Source organism: Lithobates pipiens, unplaced genomic scaffold (assembly GCF_037356315.1).
Source record: "Lithobates pipiens isolate NorthernLeopardFrog02 unplaced genomic scaffold, aLitPip1_a1.2 Scaffold_3, whole genome shotgun sequence".
NCBI classification, from domain to species: domain Eukaryota; kingdom Metazoa; phylum Chordata; class Amphibia; order Anura; family Ranidae; genus Lithobates; species Lithobates pipiens.
Window position 1 is genome coordinate 78867164 of NW_027507790.1, and position 12805 is coordinate 78879968.

General features: G+C 46.3%; 1 protein-coding gene across 1 annotated transcript in view; it reads right to left on the minus strand.

The window, feature by feature from the left end:
• DNAH10 (dynein axonemal heavy chain 10) overlaps positions 1 to 10635 on the minus strand; it is a 245701-nt gene extending 235066 nt beyond the window's left edge. The window contains exons 1-3 of the mRNA XM_077461854.1: positions 10516 to 10635; positions 10264 to 10394; positions 3169 to 3277 (exon numbers count right to left, since the gene is read on the minus strand). Coding sequence (XP_077317980.1) covers positions 3169 to 3277; positions 10264 to 10329 — 175 coding nt within the window. The 5' untranslated portion in view covers positions 10330 to 10394; positions 10516 to 10635. The remainder of the gene's footprint in view (positions 1 to 3168; positions 3278 to 10263; positions 10395 to 10515) is intronic.
• Positions 10636 to 12805: the final 2170 nt, after the last annotated feature.

The following is a 12805-nucleotide window of genomic DNA, read 5'->3' on the forward strand; positions in this document are numbered from 1 at the left end:
CAGAATTGATAATTTTTCAAATATATAGTATATGCCATAGTTTGTAGGCTCTATAACTTTCACACAAAGTAAATAATATATATGATTTGGGTTATTTTTTATCAAAAAAATGTAGCAGAATACATTTTTATTCAAATTTATGAAGAAAGATTATTTATTTGCAAAATTTTCTAACAGAAACTAAGAAAAACATGTTTTTTTTTCAACATTTTCAGTGTTTTTTTTTGTTGATATTACAAAAAAAAATAAAAAAAAATAAAAACTGTGGTGATTGAATAGCACCGAAAGAAAGCTCTGTCTGTCTCAAGAATATCTAATGACATATGCATTTTACAACTAGATGTAAGTGGAAATTTCTCCAAAGTGAGGGAAGCCCACTCTTGGACATTTATCACCAGAACATGCGTCTCCATTAGGAGATTTCTGCTCTATTCCTGGTCTGGTGACAGTAATCATGAGGACACACAGATCTCCCTAACGGGGACATAAGCAGAAAAAATTTGTCAGGCATATACATTTTAAATAAAAGTTTATTGCACAGTTCACACAGGTGTGAAAAACAGGATATTATCAAAAACAATAAAAAGCAGAGTATACAATATCTATGTGTGCTCAATAAACAAAATCTTCAAAATGCACATATGTGCATTTTGCCCCTGTTTTTCATATAATTCAGTAAACAAGTTATCTGTTTCAAATTCTATGGGATAAAGATATAAATATGTATCGTTCCCATATCAAACCTTGAGGACGATGACACGCTCAGACTCCACTGTTGGAGATTACACAGTCACTCTCCCTGTGCAAAGATTTTCCTGCTCTGGGACAAAAATGAAAAGACGTGTATGGGAATCGCGTTTTTTCACATTCATACTTACCTAGCTGGATGCAGCATCGGTCCCGCTGGCTCTAGAACCGAGCAACTAAACACCGCCAATAGCTTGGTTCTCAGGGCTCCCAGAGCAGAGAGCTGGTGACTGTCAGTCCGCGGCTCTCTGCTCTGCCCCCTCACTTCTACAAGCCAAACTCAAACATTTTAGTGATGCACGGCAATTTGTTATTTTTGTAATATACACTATAGGATTGTAAAAGACCTGGGACACCTTGGTTGCCCCAAGAAGAGTAGTAATGCAGTGCGCGTAGTGCTCCGTGGTAAAAAAAAAAAAGCTTTACAGCTCCTTGTTCTCTAATGAACTATACAGCCTAATCCACAAATGAAATCCTCCTGACATGAGAACAAGAGCTTTATAAAATAAAAAATAAAAAAAAAGTGTGTTGTGTGTGAATCTTTCCTTGCTGAGAGACAGCAGGCACCACAAATAATGGCGGAGGATGGAAGGAGCCAGGACATCCATGCAGATAAGGGGTAGAAGGGAGCCCTGTCATTGGATCCCGATGAGTAGAGGGGCGTATTAAAGACAGAGGAGCACTACTCCTGCCAATCACCTCTGATCCCTCCCCAGCACACCGCTCCCCATCAGGATGAGCTCCTCGGTATGTGAGAGACTGATCGATGTGTCATCCCATCTCCTCTCCCTGCCGCTCCCCCAGCACCCAATCTCCTCAGCATTTGCAGTGGTAGCACTTGTGATGTGGAGGAGATCAGCGCCCAGGAATGACCCCCCCCCCCCCATTAATATCAGCCGTGACGCCTGTGATCCACAGAAGTCGAGGTTTGGATGTACTTTACTTTAAAGCACTGGGAGAATGAAAGTGGCCATCATTTGGGCAGATTGACCTGGCAGTTAACCCTTTACACATACTTTCAGGATCCACCACCATATGATTTCATAAAAACACATTCACAGCATTTAAATTCTCAGCATCTGCTGTTGCAGTTTAGACTTTCTTAAAAATAAAAAAATAAAATAAATAAAATAAAAAAAAAAAGTGTATAACACTCACTACCATGGTCATACAGAAATTTAACAGAGTTAATAATACGACAGCTCCCTAATAATTCATTTCTAATAAAAGCAAACAGAGATTTAGCCTACCATTTTCTAATATGAGTTAGTGAAAAAAAAAATCATGGAAGAAAACATAACAGAAGAAAATAAAACAAGAAAAAGTAAAATAAACTGAATTAGAAGTGAAAAAATGCTTAAAGTGATTGTGAACTGTATTTTTTTATAACAAGTTTGGTGTCTAGCTGATTGGCATGTTCTCAAATATTAGTTTAACGTTTTTTTATGAAGGTAACACTATCACAAAAGAAATTATACAATAAATATAGAGCTTGCTCTGGTAAACAAAAACAGACTCATAATATTTATTTGCTCAAAACATTCTCCAGACTATTTTATGATCTTGCTATTTATGACTAAGGATGAGCTCCGGTGTATTCGCATGCTCCACGTGCAGAGCCTGCCAGGAGGTCAGCGCAGTGCTGCGCTAATCAGAGGCAGTGAGACATTGCCCCGATGCGCGGCTCCAGAGCTCGGGCAATGTCTCACTGCCTGTGATTAGCGCAGCGCTGCGCCAACTTCCTGGCGGGCTCTGCACGTGGAGCATGCGAACACGCCGGAGCTCATCCCTATTGATGACCAGGCTGCATTAGCTTCCTGTTTTGATTCTCGCCTGGAGTGTTTTAGTGGGGTTTTAGTGTACCTCAGTTTTTTTTAAATGTGTCTAAGCTGGCTATGTTTGTTGTCAAAGGTGTCATCTTAGATGGCTGCCTGGCACAGAGATGAGATTTAAATCTAGTCTTTTTTGTGAATTTTGAAGAAATGGTGGCACTGTGTTCAATACAACCTCTCCATTCTCTCCACACGGTTTGGTGGTCATCAGATCTCTCTACATTCACAATATTGCATTAGGATACATATAGAAATAAAATAAAAACCTTCTGATCTGGCCATTTGCAAGCCAAAAAAAAAACTCCTCTGCACTTCAGAGATTCGACTGTGCCCCTTCAACCTCCACCTCTTGTATCGACATAAACATCATTTGATGGTCCTAGGTAACGATTTTTTGAAATTTTTTAATTAACGTTTTTTTTCTCGAAAGTCTGATGCACAATCAGACTTTTGAGAAAAAATAGTTAATTCAAAAAGTCCAACTGTCCTCATTTGCCTATGGTCATCTTTTGTGTTTTATTTTATATTTAGCATAAATATTTTAGTATGGGATTAGTTGTATAAACTACATATTTACAAAGTGCCTTACCTTGGGTATCTCGAAGAAAAAACAGTGTACTGGAATCAGCAAACTCTTCAGAAATGCAGTTAAATGATACATACAGAATCGTGTGATTAACCTTCTGCAGGATTATTTTCTGAAATCACAAAATTTATTTTGAGTTGCTAGCATGAAAACACAATTCAGCAGTGTACAGTATGTTGTCACAAACATTTATTGAGCTGAATTGGCCCTATAATAGAGACAACTGGAGGTGTACCCTTTGGCAACAAGTCAGGTGATTGATCTTATTAAGCATCATCTTACACCGATACTATTTTACTACCTTAGTGTTGATCCCATTTTGTGTTTTTTAAGTCTTTTTTTTTTTTGTATAACTAAAAATATCATCTCAATATAAGTACATTAACGAAAAGGATGTCCGCAAATGTTCTTGAAGTTATAGAGCAGATGGCTGCCCAAGCTGGATCTAGCCCCACCACTGCACGTACTACGATGGTTACTACAATAATGTGATAGGTATTATTGAACCCATCAGCACACTCTCAAAGACATAATAAAATTACATAGGCTACTATAAAAATATTCATATTAGCCTTTATTTACACATTCATTATGGAGCCCTCTGTAAGTATACATAATGCCTGTATACTTAAATATTTTATATCTGTTTTCCTCTACAACAGACATATGCAATTAGCGGACCTTCAGCTGTTACAAAACTACAAGTCCTGTCAGGCCTCTGCCTCTGGGTGTCATGCTTGTGGCTGTCAGAGTCTTGCTATGCCTCATGGGAGTTGTAGTTCTGCAACAGCTGGAGGTCCGCTAATTGCATATCCCTGATCTACATTGTCATTACTGCCTCAGTACATTGGTGATGGGAAACTGTTTCTCAACCTATTTAACATCTTTTACACTAGTAAATAGAAAAATACAATACTGGTATCAAAGGTCTCTGGGATTTATAAAATATTGGGGGTTAATTTACTAAAACTGGAGAGTGCAAAATCTGGTGCATTTGTGCATGGTAGCCAATCATCTTCTAACTTCAGCTTGTTCAATTAAACTTTGACAAAAAAAAAAATAGCTAGCTGATAATAGTAGCTGATTGATTTCAATGCAGAGCTGCTGTTTGGTTTTGGGCGCAATACCCCTTACTGCTATACAATGGGTGAATGGACATATTGCAGAGCGGTTGTATGTAACCTTCTAGGTGTTGTTTGTTAATTGAAGTGTAAATTCATAAAACAGTCAATAAAACTACTTACATGAAAACTAATTATGATTTTAATTAACCTGCATCTCATTTTAAAATGCCTTCCATGACATGTTATTTTAAAATCTTGAAAGTCTTGAAAAAGTATAATCGGCTTATATTTTAATCAGAGTATGGTTAATATTAGACATGTGCAATTAGTTTTGTTCCAAATTAGTTTTTTGACAAAATTCGACAAATTTGTTAATTCGGAAATATTCAAATTAACGAAAACCTGTTCAACAAATTAATCGAAAATCCCAAAATTCCGAAACTCGAAAGAGCGAAAATCTGAAATGCAAAAATCCGAAAATTTGAGAAATCTGAAAATAAGAAAATTCAGAAGAACGAATATCCAAAAATAAGAATGAAAATTCGAGAACCCGAAAATAAAAAAAATAAAAAAACGATTAATAACAATTACTAATTATTAAAGTATAGGTATTGGAATTTCCTTTCAAATTTGGCTGTTAGTGAACATAATGAATACAAATTTATCCAGAGTTACGAATTATCCGAAATAACGAATGTTGCATCTAAATGAATGGAACGTAACAAATTAATAATAAATATTTATTATTATTATTACTATTATTAACCACTTCAGCCCCAGAAGGTTTTACCCTCTTAATGACCAGAGCATTTTTTTGTGATAAGGCACTGCGTCAGTTTAACTGACAATTGCGTGGTCCTGCGACACTATGCCAAAACTAAATTGATGTCCTTTTTTTCCCACAAATAGAGCTTTCTTTTGGAGGTATTTGATCACCTCTGCCATTTTTATTTTTTGCGCTATAAACAAAAAAGAGTGAAATTAATAGCCATGCCGTTAAAGCCAGGGATGGTGAGGCAGGATGGAGAATCGGATTTAGCGACAGAAGGTCCTCTCACAACGGCAGTCGCCAGGAAGCGTCTGCCACCAGGCGCACTAGGTCTGCGTACCAAGGACACTGAGGCCAATCTGGAGCAACCAGAATCACTGGTATCCCCTCGACACCCACTCTGAAAAGCAGACGTGGTAACAGTTTTAGTGGAGGAAAGGCGTAGATCAGCTGGTACTGATCCCACGGAGCCACCAGCGCGTCTGCCCACGGATCCCTTGTCCTGGACATGAATCGAGGCAACTTCCGATTGAGACGGAAGGCCAGAAGATCCACGTCTGGTGTGGCCCACCACAGGCACAGTAGCCTGAACACCTCCGGATGCAACGCCCATTCTCCTGGGTCCAGCACCTGGCGACTCAGATAGTCCGCCTGCCAGTTCTCCACTCCCAACATGCACGTCAGGGCCGGTACATGTCGCTCTGCCCACTGAAGTATGAGAGTGACCTCCCGTGCGGCGGCCGAGCTTCTTGTTCCTCCTTGGTGATTTACATATGCCACAGCCAACCAAGCATGGAGATCGCTCTCAGATCGAGCAGATTGATTGGCAACTTGGATTCCTCCGTCGACCAGAGGCCCTGAGTCGACTGAACTCCCATTACGGATCATAGTCGGATAGGATGGCGTCCGTTGTGTTTGGCGTTCATTTCTGAGGTAGGAACGACTTCCCGGTCTGAAGTACCAGGGACCTCAGCCACCAGATCAGGGATCCCTGACTAACTGGCTCACCTGAATCTGTCGATCCAGGGACAACGGAGATTTGTCCCACTTCGTCAAAATCGCCTTCTGCAGAGCTCTGGTGTGGAACTGAGCATATGGTACTGCCTCGAAAGAGGCCACCATGAGTCCCAGGACTCGCATGCAGAAGTGTAGCGACGACCACTTGAGGTTCATCAGCAGTTTTACCGCGGATCTGAGAGTCTGCAGCTTGTCTGAAGGGAGAAACACTCTTACTTCCATGGAGTCCAGCAGCAAGCCTAGGTACTCCAAATGCTGAGTCAGTACAATGACCGACTTCTTTACGTTCAACAGCCACCCAAATTCCTGCAGGGTCTGCATGGTGATCGCCACATCCTCCTCTAACTCTGAGGCGGAAGATGCTCTCAGGAGGAGATTGTCTAGGTAACCCATGATCGTGATATGGCGTTATCGCAGCAACGCCAAAACAGGAGCCAGCACCTGGTAAAGACTCGGGGGGCTGATGCCAAACCAAAGGGAAGAGCCACAAACTGGTAGTGGGCTTCCCCAACTGCGAATCTCAGAAAACTCTGATGCCGAAGGGTATGTGCAGGTATGCATCCTGGATGTCCAAAGACGCCAGGGAGTCCCCTTGATGGAGTACTGAGCGAACTGATTCCATTCTGAACCCCTGTACTTTTTACAAAGTAATTGAGGGCTTTTAGGTCCAAGAGCGGATGTACCCCTTCCTTCTCGGGGACTAGAAACAGTTTGAGTAGAACCCCTGGAAACATTCCGATTCCGGAACCGGTACTATCAGCCCACGATTCAGCCGCTCTCTTACCGCCCCCAAGAGGGCCTCCCGGCGAGCTGGGAGTACGGGTATGCTGGAGGGGGAAGAATCTGTTTTGCGGCCAAGAGAGGAACTCCTTCTTGTAGCCGGAGGAAATCAGATCACAGACCCATTGGTCGGACAGCTGACAGGTCCACCGGGCTGCAAACTCCCGAAGGCGACCCCCCACCCGAGTTGCGGGTGGGGGCAAACCTTTATGCGGTAGCACTTTTTCTCGCAGGCTTGTTAGGCTTGCGGTTCCAGGGATGCTTTTGTCCTTCAGAAGCCGCCCTGTGGGAGTAGTGTACTCTTACCACCTGTGGCATTTTTAATAATGTCACCCAAAGAGGCTCCAAAGAGCCAGTCGCCAAGGAAGGGTAGATCCGTCAGGGCTTTCTTGGATGCCTGGTCAGCCGACCAGCATTTTAACCAAATCAGGTGGCTCAGCGCCACTGCTGACACTGAAGCTCTGGATAACAGAGGGAGGGTATCCAGGGCCACATCACAAATGTACTTAAGGCCTGCACTAGTTGGTCTGCTAGTTCTACGCAGACAGGAGAAGCCTGTTGTTCTCCCAATTCAAGGTGCAACAGTGTTGCCCGCTCAATTAGTGTCTGCGACACAAGTGTGGATGCCAGTACTGGTCGCATGGTTGACCCCACAACCGTAAATAAGGAATGAGCCACTGCCTCGGCCTTCCTGTCCATGGGATCCTTAAATGCAGGAGTCCCCTCTACCGGGATCGTGGTTACTTTGTTTAACCTGGATACTGGGGGGTCCACGACCGGAGGAGCCGACCGCTTCTTGAGAAGGCTTTCCTCAAAGGGGTAACGTACCGCCATATATTTGGGGACTGAAAAGGTCCGTTGCGGTCGACCCCATTACTTGTAAATGAACTTGTCAAAACAAGTTAGATACAGGAACGGGCTGGCGCACAGGACCCAAAAAGGGACCGCTGCATCAGCAGAGGGATCGGCTGGCTCCTGAATTTTCAGGGTATCACACACAGCTGTGATAAGTGCTCCAACAAGCGCTTTATCGCACACGGACCCAGACGGGTACTCATCCTCACTGTCTGAACGGTATCGGCCAGCGTCGTCTGAAACTACAGAGCAGGGGTCACCAGCCTCAGCAGGGCCCGAGTCTACGTTAGAGCTCTCCCCGGAGGGTGGGGGGGGCAGGGGCTGCTTTATAGCACCTTGCGCCCACGCACCGCCTCCATCTTGGTAACAAATGAATTGAGGACCGCCAACAAAGCGTCCACGGGCACTGCGCATTCTGCAGGCGAACCGGTTGCAATTGCCTGGGTTTCGGGGGAAGAAACACCAGTTTCTGAAACCATTCTGACCCTACCCTGTCTGCCACCCGAAGGGGACTTAGGACAGTGACAGTCCCACCCTCCTTACTGCTGCTGGCTGATGGGCTCTTTCCCGCAGAACTCACCACCCTGAGGGGTTCTGCGCTATCCAGCAGGTAGTGCCTGTAGTCTCTGTTGGCTCCCAGGTGCAGAGGAATCAGCTCTGTGTCGGTGGAAGAAGCTGCTAATGGCACTGAAACCACTCTGCAGTGTGCTCAGGCTCAAAGAAAATGGCCGCCCAGCGTCCAGTATAAGGACATAAAACACAGGGAAAATGGCCGCCAGAGCACAGAAGCACATGCTACCGCTAGAGAACACTGAAAAAACATGTTCAGGCTTCCAGAAAATGGCCGCCGGCATCCAGTATAAGGACACATCACAGGGAAAATGGCCGCCGAAGACCAGGAGAGCATGCTTTCCCTTGCCCACACCTAAGATGGCCGCTGATGCAAAAACCATGAGGGACAGAGAGAAACAATGGCGGTGAAACAGCGCTGCACAGAACACAAGTACAGCCTCACAGTTACCTTCCAGGGACATGAAAAAAAGGACCCAGGACACAGCCAGCACAAATACACCCCCCCCCCCGGTGACAGCCCCCCTGGAGAGCCCCTGCACAGACACACACACGCCGCTCTGCAGCATGGGGAGGGAGAAAGGGACAGGGAGAGAAGAGAGGGAGGTGAGAGACCACCGAATCGACCTCCCAGGGAATGCCCAGCTGCTCAGCCCGACCGAGGCAGGGAGAGCTGTACTTACCAGTCCTGAAGAGCTGAGAGACATTCAATCACAGACCCACTCTCTGATCAGTACAGGGTGGCTGCTGGCCCAGCACACTGTGACGCAGACATCAGTAGCACGGTCATATGTGGGCCCCAGAGCATAAAAGCTCACGACCACCTCTGGAGCTGAAGTTTTGTTGTGGCCAGCCTAGCGCGAAGCTGCTACCTGCACACGCTCGATGGCCAGGCTGGGGAGACTACAAGGATAAGGGTATCCAGCCTCTCACCCAGCCGGCTGTTGATAGCAGATCACAGGATCATTCATCTTGCACAAAAAGCAAAGCTTCTGCAGAAAAAAAGACAGACTGATGGGCCCGTCAGGGTTCCTAGGTCCTTCTCCTTCACTAGGCAAAATAAAACTGAGGCTGCAGTAGCATGCTGAGGGGTTGTTACCTAAGGGACTGTCCCTTGGGTGTAACTAGTTTTATTATCACATGTTAACATGTAATGCCTAGTCCTCTCCTGAAGGTGGCATAACAACCCAATGGTCTAAAGAGAGAAGCTGTGTCAGTCGGTGAATATAAGAGAAACAATAAATTCTGTGCTCCACGCTGAGTCTCCAAACCTGCTGTGTAAGCCCATGTACCCATTGGCCATTTATGCAGATCAGCTGACTGACTGTGTTACACACTGGCTTTTGATTAGTTTTCATGTAATAGTCCACTGTCCTACTGTCAAAACGTGTCCAAAAAAAAACTGGTGGGTTTTGTTCCACTTTAAGATCAGTGGACAACCATGTCTATGTGTTGTTATGTAAGTTGGCTTGAGTAGGTTTTCTATCGTGTTCACGGAGCTGGCAAACAGCACTGCATTACTACTAGCCTGCAGATAGACAGTATCTCCTTAAAGTCTATGGATAAAAAGATACAAATGCCCAGTATGCCCAGTATGCTGCCTGAGTTTCCAGTGGTAAGAGTTCCTCTCTGTCCAGATGATGGAGACAGTCAAGAACAGAAAGAAAATCTCTCCAATGGGGCAGCTTCGAAAAAACCTAAATCCAGGTTTGAATTAACTTTAAATAGTTGCTTGGACCAAGCTGGTCCAAACAAACTATTTCCTTCAGTAATACATGCAGTATAAACTCTATGTAGCATCAGCATACAGTGCTGTGTTTCAGCAACGGTACAGGGATTGAGGAATTGAGTCAGGCTGAACTCTGCTCATCCATTCACAGGAAGTGTTTTTATATGAAGGAATACAAGGTTTCCTCTGATTGGCTGAGGTAAAGATAATGACATTATCCACCCACCTCTCCACTTCAGACATTCAAAGGAAGCCTTATATTCATAGTTCCTGACTTTGTAAATCTTGATTACTCAGACATGGTACAAACTTACAGTAAGCGGAACAGGGGCAAGTTCCTCTTCATGAACTTCGTGATTGAACAACGAGTCTGCATCCATGTCTGATTTTCCATCTGCCTCTGCATGCGGAGGGGCAGTATCTTCAGTTGATGTGACATCATTTTCTGTTCAATAAACACAACAACTCAGATTGGATAAAAATAATTTGACTTCACAGTTGTATTTACCAAAGTTCTTGAACACAGAGGGGCAAATGAGTCGATTAAAACCATGGGAATAACTTACTGTCATTAGGTTGTTCTGAAGAGCTTGTCTTCTCAGAGTGCTCATTGAGCTCCTCTGTATCATCACAGTTAGTATCTTCCTCATATGGAACACCATTTACTTTCAGGAGTTCGTCAGGTTCTAAAAAGGCAACCAAACATTTTTCAGTTTCTTAGCATTAAAAAGATCCTGTTGCCCAAAAATGTATTTCAACATAAGTCTTCCCGTAGCTTAATATGTGCATTTAGTGTATTTATCCATGGTATTTAACTGTAAAAGCCCCTTGTGTAGACATCCTAAACCCCTAAAACTGCAGCTGGGCACTGCCATCTTGGATGTTATGTCAGCAGCCCCTGCAAACTCAGGCCGCGTACACACGCGGGGACTGTTCGCTGAAACTTTGTTCGTCAAACAGTTGCCGCAACAGTCCGCTCAAAATTTGCATGAGCGGACTTGCCCACACACGAGCGGACTGTTTCAGCGAACTGTTTGCCAAACAGTTCGCTCAACTTTTGAAATGAACGGACTCGCCCACGTAAGGCGGAGGCAAGTCCGCCCATTTCGAGCGCGTGTACAGGTAGGCGGGGCCCGCGAAGGAGACATCGCGGGCACCGCCGCCTGGAATGGACTTAAAGGGACACCCAACGCCGAAAAAAATCGGCGTGGGGGTTCCCCCAAAGTCCACAACAGACCCTTGTCCGAGCACGCTACCCGGCCGGCCAGGAAAGGGGGGGCGAGCGAGCGCGCCCCCCCCTCCTGAGCCGTACCAGGCCGCGTGCCCTCAACATGGGGGGTGCCTTGGGGAAGGGGGGGCCGCGCGGCCCCCCCACCCCAAAGCACCTTGTCCCCATGTTGATGAGGACAAGGGCCTCTTCCCGACAACCCTGGCCGTTGGTTGTCGGGGTCTGCGGGCGGGGGGCTTATCGGAATCCGGGAGCCCCCTTTAATAAGGGGGCCCCCGGATACCGGCCCCCCACCCTATGTGAATGAGTATGGGGTACAATGTACCCCTACCCATTCACCTGTGAAAAAAAGTACAAAAAATAAAAAACACAACACAGGGTTAAAATATTTTATTGCACAGCTCCGGGGGTCTTCCGTCTTCGGGGGTCTTCTCCGGACTCCTCCGCTATCTTCTTGTAGCTCTTTTGCTAGCGGAGGAGTCCGGCTTTCTTCCTCCCCGCCGCCGGCCTCTTCTCCCGACTTCGGGGGTCTTGTCCCCCTCTTCGGTTCTTCTGCCGGGCCACCGCGCCTTCTTATAGCTCTTTTACAGGCGGTGGCCCGGTCTTCTGTCGCCGCCTTCCGTTCTTCTTCTTCTTCTTCTTCTTCTTCTTCTTCTTCTTCTTCTCCAGGAGATGTTGACACGTCGCTCTCTCCGGCCGGAATGCCAGAGCCGCGCTGTGCTGCCACTTATATAGTGCCAATGGGGCGGTGTCACATGGTATATGTCACATGGGTTGGTCACATGGGTTGATGTCACATGGGGACTATGACATCGTAAGGGGGCGGGGTCACCATGTGACATCAACCCATGTGACCAACCCATGTGACATATACCATGTGACACCGCCCCATTGGCACTATATAAGTGGCAGCGCAGGGCGGCTCTGGCATTCCGGCCGGAGAGAGCGACGTGTCAACATCTCCTGGAGAAGAAGAAGAAGAAGAAGAAGAACGGAAGGCGGCGACGGCGACAGCGGCGACAGAAGAACCCGGCCCGGCAGAAGAACCGAAGAGGGGGACAAGACCCCCGAAGTCGGGAGAAGAGGCCGGCGGCGGGGAGGAAGAAAGCCGGACTCCTCCGCTAGCAAAAGAGCTACAAGAAGATAGCGGAGGAGTCCGGAGAAGACCCCCGAAGACGGAAGACCCCCGGAGCTGTGCAATAAAATATTTTAACCCTGTGTTGTGTTTTTTTTTTGTACTTTTTTTCACAGTTGAATGGGTAGGGGTACATTGTACCCCATACTCATTCACATAGGGTGGGGGGCCGGTATCCGGGGACCCCCTTATTAAAGGGGGCTCCCGGATTCCGATAAGCCCCCCGCCCGCAGACCCCGACAACCAACGGCCAGGGTTGTCGGGAAGAGGCCCTTGTCCTCATCAACATGGGGACAAGGTGCTTTGGGGTGGGGGGGGCCGCGCGGCCCCCCCTTCCCCAAGGCACCCCCCATGTTGAGGGCACGCGGCCTGGTACGGCTCAGGAGGGGGGGCGCGCTCGCTCGCCCCCCTTTCCTGGCCGGCCGGGTAGCGTGCTCGGACAAGGGTCTGTTGTGGACTTTGGGGGGACCCCCACGCCGATTTTTTCGGCGTT